The sequence below is a fragment of the Danio aesculapii genome, chromosome 23 (genome assembly GCF_903798145.1).
Source record: "Danio aesculapii chromosome 23, fDanAes4.1, whole genome shotgun sequence".
In the NCBI taxonomy this organism is placed as follows: Eukaryota; Metazoa; Chordata; class Actinopteri; order Cypriniformes; family Danionidae; genus Danio; species Danio aesculapii.
In genome coordinates, this window is record NC_079457.1 from 12299942 (window position 1) to 12321223 (window position 21282).

A 21282-nucleotide genomic window follows, 5' to 3' on the forward strand; every position below is an offset into this window, starting at 1 on the left:
TGCAATTACAATATCCATGTCTCGGTATTTTTAAAATGTTTGGACATCCAAAGTAATAAATAAATACAATTATAATAACAACTCGTATTTATTCACATGATCTCTTTTCTTAAAGGGACAATTCACCCAAAAATGAAATTCTGTTTTTATTTATTCACCCCTTTACTAGGTATTTCAAACCTTTATGAGTTTCTTTCTCCTGTTGACAACTGTAGAGCTGTAACCATTGACTTACATTTTGTTTTTCCTACAGTGCAAGTCAATGGTAACATGTTTTCAGCTTTCTTCAAAACTTCTTCTTTTGTGTTTGGACTTGAGGGTGAGTGGCCAGTGAGTAGATTTTTAGGTGAATTAACCAGTAGTTCTCAACTAGTGGTACACAGGCTTCCTTCTAGTGGTAGGCGGAGGAATCGCTGAATAATTAAAGTTTTTAAAAAAATTAACACACTTTTAACCCTTTGACGCGCATAACACCGATGTGATCAGTAAATTGATTTTAATAGGCTAAAGCTTTTATTTTATTGTCAATTTTCTAATGTTTGTTATGTATTCTATCATTTGAAGCTAATTTCCTTCCCATATTTGTTACGGTTGGGGGCGTATCCCTTATTATTATATCCCAATGTTGACAGGTTTAATCACTTGCTTTTCTGACACACATAGCCTACTCTAACGTGCAGTAGGGAGATTTAATTTCTAATTTAAATATGTAAATCCAAATCATATATCAAAAATACAAGTTAAAGTTTAGATTTTAAAGCTATGCAAATAAGTCATATGTATACATGCATCATATAGTTCATAATTTATATTATGAGGTCTATATTATGAAACTTAAATTTATGAGGTCCAAGGAACTTTTCCAAGTTTTGATGAAATCTTGATGATAATACTTTATATTTTAGTACAGCAGTTTTCTTTTTACTTTTTAAGAAAAGTGCCATTTTTAATGAACTTTTAAAGACACATTAATTTAAACGTTGACGTTATACTTATTTTTTACCTGTAAGCACAGTACAGTGTTAATGTTCAAACTATTTATAATATTTAAAGTGTCTGACTATAATAAATATTTATAATAGTAAGAATTAATCTGCCAAGTTTTTGAACTGTGCAGTGCTGTAGCTGCTTAATTTGACTACGCTATTGTATTTCAATACTGGTCATTATGGTGGTACTTAGAAAGACATTTTTTTTCTGAGGAGAAACTTGGTGAAAATAGTTTGAGAACCACTGCTTTAAATGGTCTCAAACAATTTGTTCAAAGATTTGTTCTTTCTAAACTGATCCTATTTGATTCTACTCTGCTCTGATTGGTCAGATCAGTAAAAACAAAACGTTCCATACGGTTCTGGTTGGTTAGCCATTCTCATCATTTTTTGGGAGAAACAAACAAGAGCATTCTGACTGTTCTCCAACTAGAAAACAAACTTTGAGTGTGTGTAACATATCAAGACACAAATCTGCATAATGAGGTCTGACCATAGACTGTAAAAGACATGAACGTAGTGTCCGTGACATCACCCATAGGTTTCTGAAGAATGCAAAAGACGCTACCAGTAAAAAAAAAAAAAAGAAGCTACCAGTAGGCGTGGTCAACTGTCGGCATTTTGTTCATGTGTCATTGCACTAACCAGGGGATACCAAACAAGGACAAAGAGGCGGAGCGTGAGCGGAGCTACAGAAGCCTGTTAGCATAGGCTTTGCTTTGGGAGAAATGCTCAATACTTCATTACCTCGACTCGTTTGTGTTGTGACAACATGTGCTGGGTTGACAACATGTGCTGAGGCTTCTTTATACAGTGACAATGGCATTGAAATCACCATATACTTGCAAACCAGTGATGATGAAGCATTAGAAGAACTAATTGATCCAGTTGAATCACAAACACAGAGCAGGTTTCTCAGTGGTAAACCAAATCGCACACATTTCTGAGTTTTGAATGGTCAGTCAAGTGTTTAGTTTGGTCAGTACTGAAAATGTCATTTTTGTTGATTGCACGCACGCACGCACGCACGCACGCACGCAAGCACACACACCAATAGATTGCTGCTCATCCATAAATTATTTAATCAAAAACAACCAACTGCAGATACGATGTACTGTAACATAATTATGTTGATTTTGCTGCTTTAATTATTATATAGGAAGGTTGTGTAAGGAGCACCTATTGTACCCATTTTTTAAGATTTAAGAGAAGTCTTTTGTGTCTCCAGAATGTGTCTGTAAAGTTTCAGCTCAAAACACCAATCAGATTATTTATTAGACCTTTCCGAATATTGCAATTTTCTGCTCTGAACCACCATGTAGCTGTTTTTGTTGCCTTTAATGCTAGTTCTCACCGCCCACCCTTCCCACGTGCCTGTCAGAGTGTGCCTTAATCTCCACCTCAGCTGCGTTAGATAAACAGACAGACATGAAGGAAGCAGATCTCACGTAACGTTTGTGAGAAATACTACAGTAAGAACTTTACCAATGATTATTTGATGTATTTGTTGACGAGTTAATTCAAGCCTTTCTGCAATGATGAGTCACACTCGATGTCGTTACAAAGTTCGAAACTTGTTTTAAACTTGTAAAACTCACTCTTGATCACGTTTGATGATGATTGATGATCACAGAGAGCTGAATAAATCGTTTAATCCCGGTTGCTTTGCGCACGCCCTGTCTTGTTGATATGATTATATGTGCTACTACGGAGATATGTCAATACGTAGCTGTCAATCAATTCGTGGGTGGAGAAACCGCACTCCTACATCACATTGCGGTCGGCCTTAAAAGGGGAGAGTATTGGATCCTATTTTAATGTCAGTAAATAAAAAAAAAAAGATTTATTGTCTTTATATCACCCCAATATGAATGTGGACACACTATACCTGCACACAGTCCTGTCCAAACAGCTTCCAAAAGAGGATTTTCATCATAGGTGCCCTTTAAATGTACATCTGATGACCAGATATTCTATATGGATTTAAAATGGGATTCGGTAGCGAATTAACTGATGCAGAAAAAAATACATTGTTCACATGCGTGCAACAATTTCTGGTGTTTGATGTTAAAACATATAATAAAAAAATTGTACTGGTGTATAAAAAATATTATCTTTTTAAAAATAATATATTATTGTAAAACCTGATCAAACCAATATTTTATATATATTTGTTTTCAACTTCAAATCACAAAATGACAGTGAATGAACTGAGCTGTGCAGAAAAATCCACATCCTGTAAATAGTAAAGACTGTAAACTAAAAGTAGACTCCCAGCTCTGCTTACACAAACAGTATCCTATTACACACAGCTAAATTAATCTTATAAATGTTTCTGGAAATGAAAGAGAACTATTCTTTAATAAATGCTAATTCACTGAGTTCATGCTAGTAGAATAAACTTCATGCTTACAGTCACAGAACCCTGGTGTTTCCACAGATGGCCTTTTGGGTTAAAGCCTATTGCTAAGAAACATTTGCCAGTACAGAATGGAGGGTGCTTACAAATTAGTGTCACAAATCCTGTTCTGGACATGTGGTACAAGTTGTTTTTCACTAGTGGCCAAGTTGTGTCTTTTGTTGAGCCACATTAGGATTATAAGTCAACATGCAGTATGGGACAACAACGTTAATTATCTTAGATTCTTAAAGTTTATGTATTTATACATTTGTTTAATTTGTATTTGTATATAAATATATTTGTATATAAATATATACATTTTAGACTTAAATAAATGGGATTCTTATGCAACATGGTTTTACATTCATTTGCATAACAAACTTTTGGGTTGCGTCAGAACACTAAATAAAAAAAAAATTAATCAAAATGCAGGATTTTAAAAACAATAGGGTTAGCATCTTTGTGTAAAGTGTAATTTGTGTAAATGCATGTCATGTGCATTCATGTAAAGTAATCAGACTATAGGCATGTATGAATACCTGACAACCAAAATAACAATGTCAGATTGCAAGATCATATTTGTTTAAATGAACCGCCAACTTATCCAGCATATGTTTTACACAGCAGATGCCCTTCCAGCTGCAACCCAGTACTAGGAAACATCCATACACACTCATTGACACACATACTGTACACTATGGCCAATTTAGTTTATTCAATTCACCTATAGCGCATGTCTTTGGACTGTGGGAGAAACCGTAGCACCTGGAGGAAACCCACACCAACAAGGGGAGAACATGCAAACTCCACACAGAAATGCCAACTGACCCAGCCGGGACTCGAATCCAGTGACTTTCTTGCTGTGAGGCGACAGTGCTAACCCCTGAGCCACCGTGTCACCACCCTTATGCATTTCTTTAAGTGATAAAACCAACTACTGTCCTGACATGCAAAGCATAGATTAGTCATTTTGTGGATCATTGTAAATCATTTTAACAGTGTTTTTTTTTTTTTCTGAAAGTGAAACTTTCTATATTTGTATATAAACTTTATATATTTGTATAATATATTCTATATTTTCTAACTTAATCTATATTTGACAGTAGATATTTCGCTTTGCATGATCATACAGTGACCACAAGAAGTATTTGGATAAGTCAGAGAATGTCTAAATGTCAGATGGTAAAATTTCAAACCGAGCAGCATATGGTCAGTTTCAAGCCAAATATGAAGGAAAATGACATTGTTATATACATCATGGACATTATATGGTGCAAAAAAACAAACAGTAAAACGACTACTGTGAATTTGACTGAAATTTACTGTTGAAATTCTCTCCTCCCACACATTTTGGATCTTAAAGAGAAACTCTTACAAATGCACATTCAGTATGGTTGACCACAAAAATATCTGCTTCTGTCTTTTCTGTGGTAATGTTTCAATGTATGTCTTCTTTAAAGTAGCTGTTTTAATGGCAAAAAAAGGGTTTGAGTTCAAATTGCATCAAGGTGTTATTAAATCAACTACTAAATAAGCATTTAAAGGGTTAGTTCACCGAAAAAAGAAAATTCTGTTATTAATTACTCGCCACCATGTTGTTTCAAAGTCCTGAGACCTTTGTTCATCTTCAAAACACAAATTAAAATATTTTAGAAGACATCCGAGAGACATCTAACCCTCTATATGCAACAGTCCCGAGACGTTCAATAACCAGAAAAGGGTTCCATATAACTATAACAATAATTTCCATATAACTATTTCAACTGTAATCATACAATGCTACAAGAATCCCATATGTCTTCAAATTCATATATGTCTTCAAAATCAGATTAGAGTGGGTATTAACTGTGGGCAATTCAATGGTTGCATGTTGCACTGTTGACTCTAATGGCAATATGTTATACAATGCCAAGTAAACACACACCCTGACCTGAAGGCGGTGAGAAAATATGAACAAACTCATATTTACATATTTTTCTGTTGCACAAAAGCTTCCTATTTTACAATTGAATTACAAAGTTGACAATGTTTTTGGCTCCTTTTCTGGGCATCTCTGAACTGTTACCCTCTATGGAGGATGGGAGAGCTCTCTGTTTTCATCTAAAATGTTTTCATTTGTGTCCTGAAGATGAACGAAGGTCTCAGAGGATTGGAAAGAGCGAGTAATTAATAACAATATCCATTTTTGGGCTTGCTATGCCTTTAAGTCTGCCGTTTATTGTTTGAACTGAATGATGTTACATAATGTTAAATTCCACATGAACCAGAAGCTGTGGATGTTTTTTTTTTTTCGTATGCTGAAGCAGTTTCTAGAGAAACAGAATATTAAATGAGAAAACAGTGGGCGTGGCTTGTTCTTCCTACTGTGATTGGATGTAGTAAAGTAGGCATTTCATTCAGAAGGATGGGGAAAAGGGTTTCGGGATAGTTATTACAATCTAACAGACACCTCCTGCTAGCCATTTCTGTTTGTTGTCATAGCAGTGTCAAAACTGACAGTTGGACGGGCATGGTTAAGCCATGCCTATCAACATTGAGATGTGAAAATAAGGGATAACTGATAAAATCTCATTAACCATTTCCAAAGAGCTTAGCCTGGTTTCTCTCAAGGTTTTTTTTCTTCACTTCCGCCATTAGTGAAGTTTTTTTTCCCTCTCCGCTGTCGCCACTGGCTTGCATGGTTCAGGATCTGTAGAGCTGCGCATCGTTGGATTTGCTCTTCAATATTTGGACTCTCAGTAGTGATTATTAAACCACACTGAACTGAGCTCAACTGAACTGAACTTAAACACTACAAACTGAACTACACTGTTCCTATTTACTATGACCTTTTATGTGAAGCTGCTTTGACACAATCTACATTGTATAAGCGCTATACAAATAAAGGTGAATTGAATTGAATTGAAGAATAACCAACAGGCGACACTCAATAGAATGTTTCATTGCAATAGCAGCACCCAGCAACAGCCACGTGATTCCGCCATTTTGAGTGAAAACAATTGGCCCTCTATTGGATCTTATTGCGGTTGCGATGGCAAGCAGCTGCTTTGTTTTTTATTTATTTATTTATCTATTTATTTATTTATTTAAAAAACGCATTAAAGCTGAGATACAACCTGAAAGACGACAATACAACACTTACAAATCACAAGACTGGTGATCATCAGCACTTTTAATAGTTTACACACTGTCATCATGGCAAAGATAAAATAAATCAGTTATTAGAAATGAGTTATTAAAACTATTATGTTTAGAAATGTGTTGAAAAAATCTTCTCTCTGCTAAACAGAAATTAGGGAAAAAAATAAACAGAGGGGCTAATAATAATTCTGACTGCACCTGTATATATATTTTTATATATATTCATTTATATATGAATTAAAATATTATACTCATATATATATATATAGTATAATATTTTTATTCATTCTGTCTAACGTTAGTTATCTGTGTTGTCGTCGTATTGGAATTTTCATTCCAATATGTCCGCTGCGTGACACTAGCAACATCTAGTTTCCCAAATAGCAACAGAGTGTCGCCTTCTGGTGATTCTATGCTCTTTGGCTACTCTTCACTGAATAATTTAAACATTGATTAAAGAGCAGCGAATGAATCTCTCATTTAGATTTTTTTGTTTGATCACATTCATTAACATAAGTGTCACTTTAAAATGCACAGATCTATAATGAAACCATTCAGTTGAAGACAAAAGTTGTTGTGTTTAAAAGAAAACCCACCAAGATCGACACGTTTAGATATTATTATTATTATTATTATAATAATTATTATCTGTATATGTCTGTTCAAACACGCACCCAAAACTCGATGTCCACTCTTGCGCCGCTTTAAATCACGTGTACAGAATCCGTTTGGGAAACAGCATCTATTTATCACTATGGAGCGTGTCAGCTGACAGTCACGCACCACTACATGGACTGTTTTGAATATTGCATAGGAGGGGCAAAGGTGCCTGTAATGGAAAGGAAGGGAATCCTGACGTTTTTATATCTATTTCAAAGTGTTTTCATGCCTAAATAAAACAAAAGCATAGAACAGATTCACATTTAACAGTAAGGGGCGTCCCCTGGTGTTTTGGCACTATGGAATGTGCATAGGGAGGATTGACTATTTGATGTTTATTGCCACCCTTCATAGAAATATTAAAAATATGGGAGAAATATGGGAAAATACCTTTAGGGGATGATGGCGGGATAGAATTGTAAAATACAGGAAAATCCCATGAAAAACAGGAGGGTTGACAGGTATGTTAGCCACGCCCAATACCTCAGACTGACATAATCTGAGAATTTAACTAAAACATGGAAGTGCATTTTCAGATATCAATTTTAGATTACATAATTTTCTTTTCTTATTGATATAAAGAGATGAATTGTTCTCCACAAAACAAGCAATGTGAGCTAACAAAATCAACATGTTAGTTTTGATTTCATGTGTACTTTAAGAGCTCTCCTATAATGCATCTATTTGAGCTGTAAGCTGAGTCATCATTATTAGCAATGTCAAGTCCTAGTCCCGGCACTGTGTGAATAAAGGCACATTAATAGCCGTGCCTGTGCCCTTCTGCCCTGCCCTTCCCTGAGGACTGATGGATCTCAGACATGTGTTTCATGACAGGAGCGGACCCGCAGGCCCCATGACATAAATAACTGCAGGTGGTTTATTACCCCAGAGGTAGATATGAAAGAGGCAGCTCGCTAGCAGTTGTACCGCTGTAAATACTGTTGTCTCACATGCCTGAAGTGACAATGAGCTTACGGGTGGCCTGAATTTGAATAAAATGCAGTGGTGTAATACAATCTGTAGTTTAGCCTAAGGGATGACAATTCCGTCATCATTTACCGACTCTCATGTCCATCCAAACCTGAATGGATTTCTCATGTGAAGCAGAAAAGAACAACAACAAAGAAACAAATGACAAGGATCAAACAATTCAAAGAAATGGCCCTTTCACGTCAGAGATTCATTAATTTTTCTTCGGCTTAGTCCCTTTATTCATCAGTAGTCGCCACAGCGGAATGAACCGCCAACTTATCCAGCATATGTTTTACACAGTGGATGCCCTTCCAGCTGCAACCTCGTACTAGGAAACACCCATACACACTCATACGGCCAATTTAGTTTATTCAATTCATCTATACCACATGTCTTTGGACTGTAGGGGAAACCGGAGCACCCAGAGGAAACTCCAAGTGAACATGGGGAGAACATGCAAACTCCACACAGAAATGCCAACTGACCCAGCCGGGACTTGAACCAGCGACCTTCTTGCCGTGAGGTGACAGTGCTAATCACTGAGCCACCGTGTAACCCACTGTTAAGTGTTTCACCTTAATTATCTAATTGTTCCCTTAAGCATTCATACAAGTCCTTAGCAACCATTTCACCTTCATTCATTCATTTTCTTTTTCGTTTCGGCTTAGTCCCTTTATTAATCCGGGGTCGCCACAGCAGAATGAACCGCCAACTTATCCAGCACATGTTTTATGCAGCGGATGCCCTTCCAGCTGCAACCCATCTCTGGGAAACATCCATATACACTTACTCACACTCATACACTATGGCCTTCCCAATTCACCTGTACCGCATGTCTTTGGAGGGAAACCGGAGCACCGCATATCTGTGGGGGAAACCGGTGCACCCTGAGGAAACCCAGGAGGAAAGTTGTTTTCTGTGATACTGTTTGTTGCAAAACAGGTTTATAATGTGGTTTTGAAATGGTTTTAATAATGTGGTTTTGGCACAGGTTGGTTTTGCTGTTCTTTTCTTTGGTTTACTGGGAGATGCAGTAACTAAAGCAACCACAGCACTCATTGCCAGTTGTTACCAAAAACTTCAGGGAAATGCTTTGTAAAATACTTCAGTAAGGGTGGCAGTTAAGAAGTTTGTTGCTTAACGAAATCCCTTGCCTCAGGAATTGTTCCCCCTAAGAGATACACATACCTGAAAAATTTGTCTATGAAAATCCGGGAGACTGGGGGCGTGAGGTGTCTGAATAACACTTGTGAGCCTGGCAGGTTGATAACTGTTCTGTGGTGTTGGTAACTGTACCTTGGAGTAGGTATCAACAGAGAAGGACTGTCACTCCAAATATGGAAGCAATTGATCAGACTTTGATTGAAAAAAAAAAGTTTGTTCAGTAATCTTCAGTGGATTAACTTGCATGGACTAATTGTTGACCTAAACGTAACACTATGCACTAGCAAAGGAAACATTGTAAATTTTCATTTAACACAGACTTTAAGGTCTTTCATGCTACCAGGTCCATAGCCTCATCATGTCAGTCGCTAAAAGGATTATATTGCTATTAGTTGCCACTTGAGTCTGACATAGGCACTGTTTTAGCCATACAGGATTAACACAAATTGATTTAAAAATATTTGAACGAACACTCTACATTTTTGGAAAAAAGGCTCATTTATACAATTTCCTATATTAAGGGTGTCAAACTCAGATCCTGGAGGGCTGCAGCCCTGTTGTTTAGTTCCAACCCTGCTCCAACACACTTACCTGCAGGTTTCAAACAAGCCTGAAGGACTCAATTAGTTTGATCAGGTGTGTTTAATTAGGGTTGGAACTAAACTATGCAGCTCCTGGCCTGGTGGGAGCACTTTTAGCTTAGCTAAGTGTAGATCACTGAAACTGATTAAACCATTAGCATCTCACTCAAAAATTACTTTTAGTAAAAGTTTTGATAACTTTCCTATTTAAAGCTTGACTCTTCTGTAGTTATATCAAGTACTAAGATGGATGGAAAATGAAGAGTTGATATTTTCTTGGCTTATGATACGGTTACTAGAAACAATGCTCTCATTCGGGTGTAGTCAAAGTTCCTTGATTATTACATCGGGATAACAATGTAGTTCCTAGCCATATCAGCCCAGAAAATAGCAACTTTTAATTTTACATCGGTCTTAGAAGAAGAGTCAAGCTTGAAATTGGAAAATTATTGAAGCTCTAATCTGAAAAAAAATAATACTAATTGAGCAAGATGCTAAATCAAGGGGTGTCCAAACTCAGTCCTGGAGGGTCGGTGTCCTGCAGATTTTAGCCCCAACTTGCCTCAACACACCTGCATGGATGTTTCTATAAAGCCTAATAAGAGCTTTATTAGCTAGCTCAGGTGTGTCTGATTGGGGTTGGAACTAAACTTTGCAAGACACTGGCCCTACAGGACCGAGTTTGGGCACCCCCTGTGCTAAACAGTCTAATCCTATTCAATGAACTATGCTAAGCTAAAAGTGTTCCCGCAAGTCCTTTAGATCAACTGAATGGATTAAAAATTGGATAAGTCAATTGCTTAACTCTAGGGGACATGTAAAGTGAGCTTTATTTGAATATTTGGCAAGCCAGCCCTATAACATCTCCCACTTAATGTCTTTTTGCGATTACAGGTACCTTCCAGGGCCAGTTCACAGGTGGCATGCGGCACGGTTATGGAGTACGTCAAAGTGTTCCCTACGGCATGGCAGCAGTGGTGAATTCTCCCCTGCGCAACTCTCTGAGCTCCCTACGTAGTGAACACAGCAATGGCACACTCCTCCAGCAGGACGTCCCGGTCATCACCGCAACCAATGCGTCAGGCCAGGAGACTCCAGTCAATTCTCCCATGCCTCTGGGCCCATCCCGTGGTGGCTTCGCCCTCACCCTGCAAGTGGACCCAGATGCGGTCAAGCCCAAGAAAAGTGGTCTCTTTCGCCGAGGCTCATTTCTTGGCAAGTTAAAAAAGTCTGATTCCCGCACGTCTCTCTCCAGCCAGAAGAGCAAGATCAGCTTTTTGCGGACTGAGTCAGCATTGAGTTCTGCTGCCAGCGATGCCAACTCCACCATCAGCCTGGGCGAGAGCGAGGGCGAAGGCGAAGGTCACAACTTTCCCCCCGTAGAGGCAGACATTGATGCCACCACCACTGAGGTCTACATGGGAGAGTGGAAAAATGACAAGCGTTCGGGATACGGGATCAGCGAACGCTCTAGTGGGCTTAAATATGAGGGCGAGTGGCTCAATAACCAGCGCCACGGTTATGGGTGCACCACTTTCCCAGAGGGTGGAAAAGAAGAAGGCAAGTACGTCAACAACATGCTGGTAAAGTCTGTGAAGAAGAAGGTGATTCAGCTAAAGGGCACGAAGATTAAGCAGAAAGTGGAGCGCAGTGTGGAAGGAGCACAGAGAGCAGCCGCTATTGCCAAACAGAAGGCCGAAATCGCCAACTCAAGGTAAAGAGCGAATTATTCATCTGCTCACAACTGCTGGATTTGGTTGACATGATGCCTGTAATATATAGAAACCAGACTGATCTCACGAGAAAACGGGAGTATTTTACGTTTTGTCAGTTTAGTGGCTAATTTGTACGAATTCGTACGAGTTAAGTCGTGCAAAATTTAACGATTTTAAAAAGGAGGCGTGGCACCTAACCCCACCCCTGAACCCAACCGTCATTGGGGTATGAGTAAATCGTACTAAATTGTACAGTTTAGGTCTTACAGATTCATACGAATTATCCACTAAATCAAAACGTTACGAATTGCAGTGAGATTGTGTTGATAGAGACATATAGTTGAAGGAAAAATTATTTGCCCTCTTTTAAATTTTCTATTCTTTTTTTTTTTTTTTTTTCAAATATTTCCCATGTGATGTTTAACAAATAAAGCAAATATTTACAGTATTTCCTACAATATTTGTTCTTTTGGAGAAAATCTCGATAGCTTTAGTTTGGCTGGATTACAAGCAGTTTTAATATATATATAAAAAATCTAAGTAAATATTATTAGCCTGATCAATATTATCAAATATAATCTATATTATCAATATTATCAAAGTATTATAGTCTGATTGGTTACAGAACAAACCACTGTTGTTGTTGACTTGCCAAATTAACCTGACTTGCCTAGTTAACCTAATTAACCTATAATTAAAGAGGTTCTCTTTATCATTCTATTAATTGTTTTTAATTTCAAGTATGAAAACAAATTGATTATGCTGATATTATTTATAACAAAACCTCTGATATTCATTTAAATAAGGTCTTCAACTCTGTAGGTCTGTTTTAAGATATTCGTATAGAACCCATCATTACATATTATATGAATCTCTTGGTTTGCTTCAACCCAAGTTCTGCAGACAATATCATTGGTATTTGTTTCTTTTTAAATGTGTTTATTTTAGTTTCCCTTCTTATTTAAAGCAGTTTTTTTGTTTCATTTCCCTCCTCATATTCTCTTTGACATTTGCAAAAGAATAACTTTTTTGTTCCAAGAATTACAACAGAAAGTGGCTGCAGGTCCTTTCAATACTAAGCTCCTTTTGACTGAAACAGTCTTCCTACTTGTTTTAGATCAATTAAGACATTCAGTCCCCCTCGAAAAAGAGATGGTTCATCTTTAGGGGCTATCCCATTTAATAAATTCAAACTTATTTACAGTAAGTCTTTAAATTGCCTTCAAAAATACTAAAATCTTACAAAATAACTAGTGAAATATATTTTACTGTGATCATGGCAAAGACAAAAGATATTGGCTTTAGAAATTAGTTTTTAAAACTATTATGTTCAAAAATGCGGGGGCTAATAATTATATAAAATATGTTTTTGATAACTATATGCTGTATGTTTAGTTCAGTTTTACTGTCATTGAATACAAGTTTACAGTGCAACTCTATTTATTGCAATCAAAACAGTCAAATATTAGTAAAACTAATAAACTAAATTAGTAAAACTAAAATAGAGAACATTTATTTTCCTTCGGCTTAGACCTCTATTTATCAGGAGTCGCCACAGCAGAATGAACCATCAACTATTCCATCATATGTTTTACGCAGCTGATACCCTTTCAGCCGCAACCCAGTACTGGGAAACACCCATACACTCATATTCACACACTATGACCATTTTTGTTTTACCTAATTCACCTATAGCGCATACCTTTGGACTGTGGGGGAAACCGGAACACCCAGAGGAAACCCACGGCAACACGGGGAGAACATGCAAGCTCCAGTTGGGACTCGAACCAGCGACCATCTTGCTGTGAGGCGACAGTGCTAACCACCGAGCCACAGTGTCTCCTATAAATAGAACATTACATAAACTATTATAAAAGTTATTAAAAGTATTATGACATACAAATTACCATCATCACCATCATCATCATTATTATTATTATTATTATTATGTGCACCATAAGTCAAATTTGAGCTCCACTTTTCAGAGAACAGCTACCAACACGTCATGTCACCATGCTTTCTTACAAGACAATGTTTTTTTGAATGGTTTTATATAACACCTACAACAGCCAAAAAACCTCTGTGTTGTTTTCCAGACAGTCTAAAATTCCAATGCAAAAACAAAGCAGGCCACATGTTCATTTGGCTCTATTGATAGCGTCCTGGTGGCGTCAAGTCTTGCTCCAGACATGATAAAGAGTGCTCTAACACTAATAATACAGGCTTCCCTCCAGAATAAAATATTTAGATTTCCACACACTCCTGACAGCGTCTGCAGTTTATCATTGGGATGCTTGCACTTATAAACAGTCAGCCAGTTTCAGGTGCAGCCGCTTTGATAAAATCTTCCCTCCTTGTAAGGAGATGCACAAAGCACAGACAAACAGCCTTGAGCTCTCAGTCATCGGATGAATTCATGCTTTAATAACCTACTTTTAGTCATTTAGCAGACGCTTTTCTCTAAAGTGACTTACATTTGAGGAGGCATTCACCAATACAACAAGAAGAGGCAATATACACAAAAAGTGCTAATTATATTGAGGAACTAGAAAGACAAACAAAAAGCGCTCAGGGGTAACTCAAATATTTGGTCGATGCTCTTTGGGTAAGGGATTCATCAAAACAACAACAGAAATTAGTCTAAGGCACTCAGAAAATGTGGAAAATTTTAAAAGCCTTTATTCACATGGCTAAATCTTAAAAAACCTACGCATTTCGGCAAGGATCTGCCTTCATTGCTGAAACGTGTTCTCATTTTTATACATAGGCATTTACCTGTCAGAGTAATATTGAAGAAATGTTGGAGTAAAGAATTGGTTGGTTGCAAATCTGATCTTATTACAATATGGGACTATTGATATCGATCCAGACAGCAACCAGAAATCAAAAGCACAAAGGTCTACAATAAAACTTAACCATTTTGTTAAATTTGATTGAACTATACTGGTATTATACTGTATTATGCTCGTCTTCCACAATTCAAAATATGTTCATGACTTTTTATTCTTTTATCTATGAAAAGCTGCTCTGACACAATCATATTAAAAGCACTGTAGAAACTAAATGATTACACTATATGAAGAAACAGTACATGGTAGCTAGACGGTAGCTTCTTTACTCCGGATTTATGGCAAAAATGTAAAAAAATTGAACAAATGATTTCAAATAAATGAAATAAAATAAATAACGTAAAAATAATAATAAAATCAAATTAAATTAAAAATAAAATAAATATCAAAATCTCTACCTGAACCTTAAGTAAATGATTGGAAGTTCCTGGCAAATCAAATCAATCAAATAAATAAAACAAATAAAATAAATAAATAAAATATTAAATAAAATATTAAAATATAATAAAAAATGAAAAAATAAAACCAAATAAAAAAACAAATTAAATAAAAAACAAATTAAATAAAATAAAATTTAAACAGAATAAAAACCTGTACAATAAATTGTAGTTGGAAGTTCTTATTCAGAATTCATGACAACTATTTTGTTTTAATAAATTAAATATAAAAAAAATATCTAAATCTCTATCTGAACCTGTAAAGTAAATTATAGATAAAGGTTTTCTTGCTCAGTATTAAATAATGCAATATATTAATTATAACAATAAACAACAAAAATAAAAACTAAAAAATAATTAAATTAAATATAAAATAAAACTCTAAATCTCTGTCTGAACCTGTACAATAAATGCTAGGAAGTGTTCTTACTCAAGATTCCTGGCAAATAACATCAAATAAAAGTATCTAAATCTCAATCTGCACCTGTACTGATGGCTGTATACCGTGTGCTGAGCTCAGAGATAATAAATAGTGTGTGCAGAGTTTGTTCAGGGGTCTCTGCCTCTAATGCTGATGTATTTAGAGGAGTGGAGGGTCTTTTGTGGAAGACGAGACTCCTTAGAGGCCTCGGCACCGGGTGTAAATGACGCACGGGGCTGTGGTGTCAGAAAAGGAGGCCTGCCTAAAAAAGGACAGGCACTGTTGCTATATCACAATCACAGGGGAATGTGACAGCTGATAGTCTATTCTGTCCTCTGCTTCTTACACACACACATGCAATCCACGTCATACACTCATTTATTACATACAGCTACCGAAATTTGTTTTGAAAAACCGTAGTTTCTCTGAATTTACTATTTATAGTTATGTGCTGGAGTAAAACATATCGTTGGATTTATTTGTTACTTCTGATTGCATTTTTCCTCAAATTTATATAATAATAATAATAATAATAATAATAATAATAATAATAGGGGCGACTCAGTGGTTATAGCACTGTAGCCTCACATCAAAAAGGTCGCTGGTTCAAGTCCTGGCTGGGTCAATTGGCATTTCTGTGTGGAGTTTGCAGGTTTCCTCTGGGTGCTCCGATTTCCCCCACAGTCCAAAGAAATGCAGTATAAGTGAATTGGATGGACTAAATTGGCCGTAGTGTGTGTGTGTGTGTGTGAATGCAAGAGTGTAGTGGGTGTTTAGGGAAATGAATGAATGAATGAATGAATGAATGAATGAATGAATAATAATAATAATAATAATAATAGTATTAATAACAATATAAATGACATTAATAATAATAACAATAAACGATAATCTTAATAATAATAATAATAATAATAATAATAATAATAACAATATAGATAATAATATTAGTATTAATAATAATATAAACAATATAAATAAAAATATTAATAATAATAATAATAACGATAATATTTACAATAATAATATAAAAATTATTATTGTTATTATTATTATTATTATTATTATTCATTTATTCATTTTCTTTTCGGCTTAGTCCCTTTATTAATCCCGGGTCTGCCCAGCGGAACCGCCAACTTAAAATAATTTAAAGGGGCTAATAATTTTGACCATAAAAAATTTATAACTGCTTTAATTCTAGCTGCAATAAAACCAATAAGACTTTCTCCAGAAGAAAAAAGATTATCAGACATACTGTGAAAATTTCCCTGCTCTGTTAAACATTATTTGGGAAATATTTAAAAAAGAAAAAAATTCAAAGGGGGGCTAATAATTCTGACTTCAACTGTGTGTGTATATATATATATATATATACAGTATATATATATATATATATACTGTTATGTATATTTTGCAGAATAGCTCAATTTTTCAACTAAAGAAGGTTAGATTTGTCAGACAAATACGCATGATTAGGAATCAATGAATTGAATAAGAAATTAATATAGCTTATGAATATAACCTACTGCATTAGGTGTAAACATTTTGTTACTTTCATACATTTAACATTTGTTTAAAAGTCGTCACCTTGGAATTATAAGGTTCAGTCTACATTCTAAATGATTTTGAGATATTGAGCTTCAAAGTTTTTGCATTCCATATAGCAAACAGTAACGGTTCTGTTTCATACATTAACATGACAGAGACCCTAAATGTAATCTAAATGTACATTATCAAAATTCTCTTATATTTGCAAGTTGGGGTAAAACAAACAGAGCAAATGCAGATAAAATCTTATTCTAAAAAGACATTTTCCGCTTGGAATTATGAGGTTCTGTCTGGCAGATCATTAAATGAAGCAATACTTATCAATTTATATTTTTGTGATTTGTATTTTTTGATGTTGTAACAATATGTTGATGCTTGAGGAAGTTACATTTTTGCTTTCTATAACATTTAATGGTTTATGTTTTTTTCTCGTTTAAATTAAGCATACAAGGCTGTGCTAAATATTTTGTCCAGTGCAGATGTTAATTTTATATAATTACTATGGTCATATTTATTGAATTATATGCTTTATATGAATGTGATGTATTAATTTATTCATTTATATATGCTTTATATTCATATTACTATTGAATTATATTTTTGGAATTATATGTCCAATGAAATAAATTAAGTATTTGCCATTCAAGGCTTAATATCAAATTTAAAGACTTTAAAAGAAAATACACAATGAGCAAATGAGTTTAATAAACTCTGACAAATGTTTCACAGTCTATATATACACACAAATAAAAATATTTCACTTTTAATATATTACATTTTGAAATAACTATTTCTTTTTCAACAATGTAAAGTTGCCCATTGCATCTCAATGTCAGCAAATGCTTTTAAATCAGGGGTCAGGAACCTTTTTTCAGCAAAGAGCCATTTCAGATTTTGTTTAGCAAATGTATTTTTGTAAAGAGCCATTTGGATGTGTATTTATATATCTCAAAATGCCTTTTTAAAAATGCATTTGCTACTGTATTACTATAAATTACAAAAAATGATTATAGTATTACAACCAATACTATATTATTATTTATATTATATTACTATAAATAATACAGGTTAAAACAAAACCTTAATTTATGTCCATGCACAACTCAAAAATAAAAAATATGAAGCATCACATGTTGAGCAAGTCCATGAATGAAGAAAGAACATTCATTTATTCATTCATTTTCTTTTCGGCTTAGTCCCTATAATTCTAAGGTGACAAAGAGTTTAATTACAGAACTAGTTTGATTTTTACTCTGTAGGATTTAAGGTTGGACTTAGTTAAAGGTGCTTGATTATTAATAAAATTAAATGACTTCAGTAAGTTACTTTTCAGACAAAGTAAAGGTAATTGAAATACAATTTGAATGATGTAATGGTTAATTAGTAACACTGATCTTGGTAAACAAGTACAAAAGAGCTCTTGGTGGATCACATACAGAAATGCGTCAGCGAGGGTGTCGAATCCTTCAGAGGATATAAATTTTGCTCCTCCTGCAAATAAGTGAGAGACCGGCGGATACAGATGTACAACACCCTGCCCACTTCTGAACCCAGCCTCATTTTATTGGTGATTATCAGAGAACATGATACTTGCCTCCATATAGAGATGCTTTAAAAAGCGCTTCGGCATCTTTATGTAAATATTAGCGATCTGATATTGACACAGATGTTGCTTTAGATGCACATAAGCGGATGTGTAGAAATAGACCTAAAGAAATTCAATGTTTAGAAAGAGTTTGAGATTATAAATTATTAAAGGGAACCTATTATGCCCCTTTTTACATGATGTAAATTAAGTCTCTGATGTCACTTGACTGTGTATGTGAAGATTTAGCTCAAAATACCACACATATAATGTTTTATAACTATTTAAAACTGCCTCTTTCAGGCCTTGATCCTAATTGTGCCATTTTGGTGTCACTTTAAATATAAATGACATTGTGCTCTTTTCAAAAGAGGACGAAGCTACTAATGACTGTGTCAGCAAAGTGGCAGATTCCAGCCGATTTGAATGTTATCACTCGATTGAATGGGCGTCATCAGTGGTTATCAGCTGATAGATATGGGCCAGTGGGCTCAGAAGGCTGTTATCATCCATCCACAAGGTTAATTATAGCTATAGATCATAAATGACTGCGGCCACAAGTTAACGAGAATTATTTATTAAATTTCCCATTAATTAAATTTTATTAACGTCTACACCTACCCCAACCCTAAATCCAGCCATCACAGTGATGTAAAAACAGATCTGGATCTAGAGGTCTCTTTATTAGTATAGCTGATTAACCACAATAATTATTTATTAAATTTCCCATTTTATTGTATTTTATTAACATTCTGATGTGAGAAATGTCAGCTGAAAATAAATGAAGATAAATGAGACTAAATCGATCAATTAAACACACATTTCCTAATTTTATCAATTATATGTAACAGTAGTATTATTATCTGCTACAGTGCATCTGGAGAGTATTCATAGCGCTTCACTTTTCCACGTTACAGCCTTATTCCAAAATGGATTAAAATTTCATTTATTTGCTCAAAATTCTACACACAATACCCCATAATGACAATGTGGAAAAAGATTAGTTGAAATTGTTGCAAATTTATAAAAAAATAAAAAAGCTGAAAAGTCACGTCCAAAAGTATTCACAGCCTTTGCCGTAAAGCTCTAAATTGAGCTCAGGTACTTTCTATTTCCACTAATCATTCTTGAGATGTTTCAGCAGCTTAATTGGAGTTCACCTGTGGTCAATTCAGTTGATTGGACATGATTTGAAAAGGCATACACCTGTCTATATAAGGTCCCAGGGTTGACAGTGCATGTCAAAGCACAAACCAAGCATGAAGACAAAGGAATTGTCTGTAGACCTCTGACACATAATGGTCTCGAGGCACAAGGCTGAGGGAAGGTTACAGAAACATTTCTGCTGCTCTGAAAGTTCCAATGAGCGCAGTGGCCTCCATCATCCGTAAGTGGAAGATACTGAAAATATGATTCAGTTATCTTATTGCAGTCGTCTGTCTACAGAAAATGCCATCAGTCTCTGATCTGTCAACAAACCACCAGCCACATTCCTACACACAACAAGATACCGCTTCATTTGAACATTATTTCATAGGTTGTTTGATTTTAAGTTATGACAATCTTAAGTTATGTTCCAACCTGGCTACAGTACAGTTCAAACCTATACTGACCTATTACAGATATCAAGAATTCATTGAAGCACCTGCCAAAAATGTAAACGCACACATTACTGTAAATGTATATCTATGACACACATTACTGTAAATGTATATGTGTGACCGGCCACTGGGAGGGTCCGAGCTTCTCTAAACCCTCCACTGACAGCGTCTTTAAGTGCTCGAGTTATTTTGAACTCGGGTAACGTTACAGTATGGAAAAGGTCACATCGAAATGTTTAACGGTGAAGGTTTGTCATCGTAAAGGCAGACATGTAACTAAAGCACATCTACATACTGTAACCGGAATTATTTTTGACATCACAATTTGCCAATCACAGACTGTGATGTGTGTGAGTTTTTTTAAATGTTTGGTCATTTTTTAAGTGTTTTTTTTTGAGTGTGTTTTTTTTTAATGCAGGAAAAAACTCAGATGCAAGTCTGACAATAAAGTGTTGTCTTGTCTTGTACATTTAAAAAAAAATTACGTTTTGACTGGCAAGTTCAGAATATGTAGAATAGAATAATACAAAATAAGGCCATCATTCTGGGTCCTGATCAGTGCTTTGTGCAATAAACATGGAACTTTTTCAGCAGCTGCAGTCCAGACGTTTAATGTTTTGTACCACATTCACTCGAGCCGTGGATAATTACAACATTATAAAGTCCAGACGTTGTTCAATTAAGAAGAACGGTTTTGATTTGAAATTCTGGCACTTACTGTATGTGGAAAATACATTCTAAATTCTATACATGGCAGCACAATGGTGCAGTGGATAGCACAATCGCCTTACAGCAAGAAAATTGCTGGTTCAAGCCCCGGCAGGGTCAGTTGGCATTTCTGTGTGGAGTTTGCATGTTCTCCCCGTATTTGCGTGGGTTTCCTCCGGGTGCTTCGATTTACCCCACAAGTCCAAAGACATGCAGCGTAGGTGAACTGAGTAAGCTAAATTGTCCATAGAGTACTGTATGTGTGTGAAAGTGTGTATGGATGTTTCCCAGTGGAAGGTTGCAGCTGGAAGGGCATTCGCTGCATAAAACATATTATTAATATTATCGTTATTTTCTTTATTTAGCCAAGAGACAGTACCGTCTCTTCTTCCAGTGAGACCTGGTCAAGATGGCAGACAGCAAGTTTCACATAAAAAAAAATCCCAAAAAACAATACCACAAAATTACCATTCATAAAAAGATCAGATCATAAAAAACAATTACAAATAT

At 35.4% G+C, this 21282-nt stretch overlaps 1 protein-coding gene across 1 annotated transcript in view; it reads left to right on the forward strand.

The window, feature by feature from the left end:
• jph2 (junctophilin 2) overlaps window positions 1–21282 on the forward strand; it is a 40010-nt gene that overhangs the window by 1064 nt on the left and 17664 nt on the right. The window contains exon 2 of the mRNA XM_056450005.1: window positions 10803–11622. Coding sequence (XP_056305980.1) covers window positions 10803–11622 — 820 coding nt within the window. The remainder of the gene's footprint in view (window positions 1–10802; window positions 11623–21282) is intronic.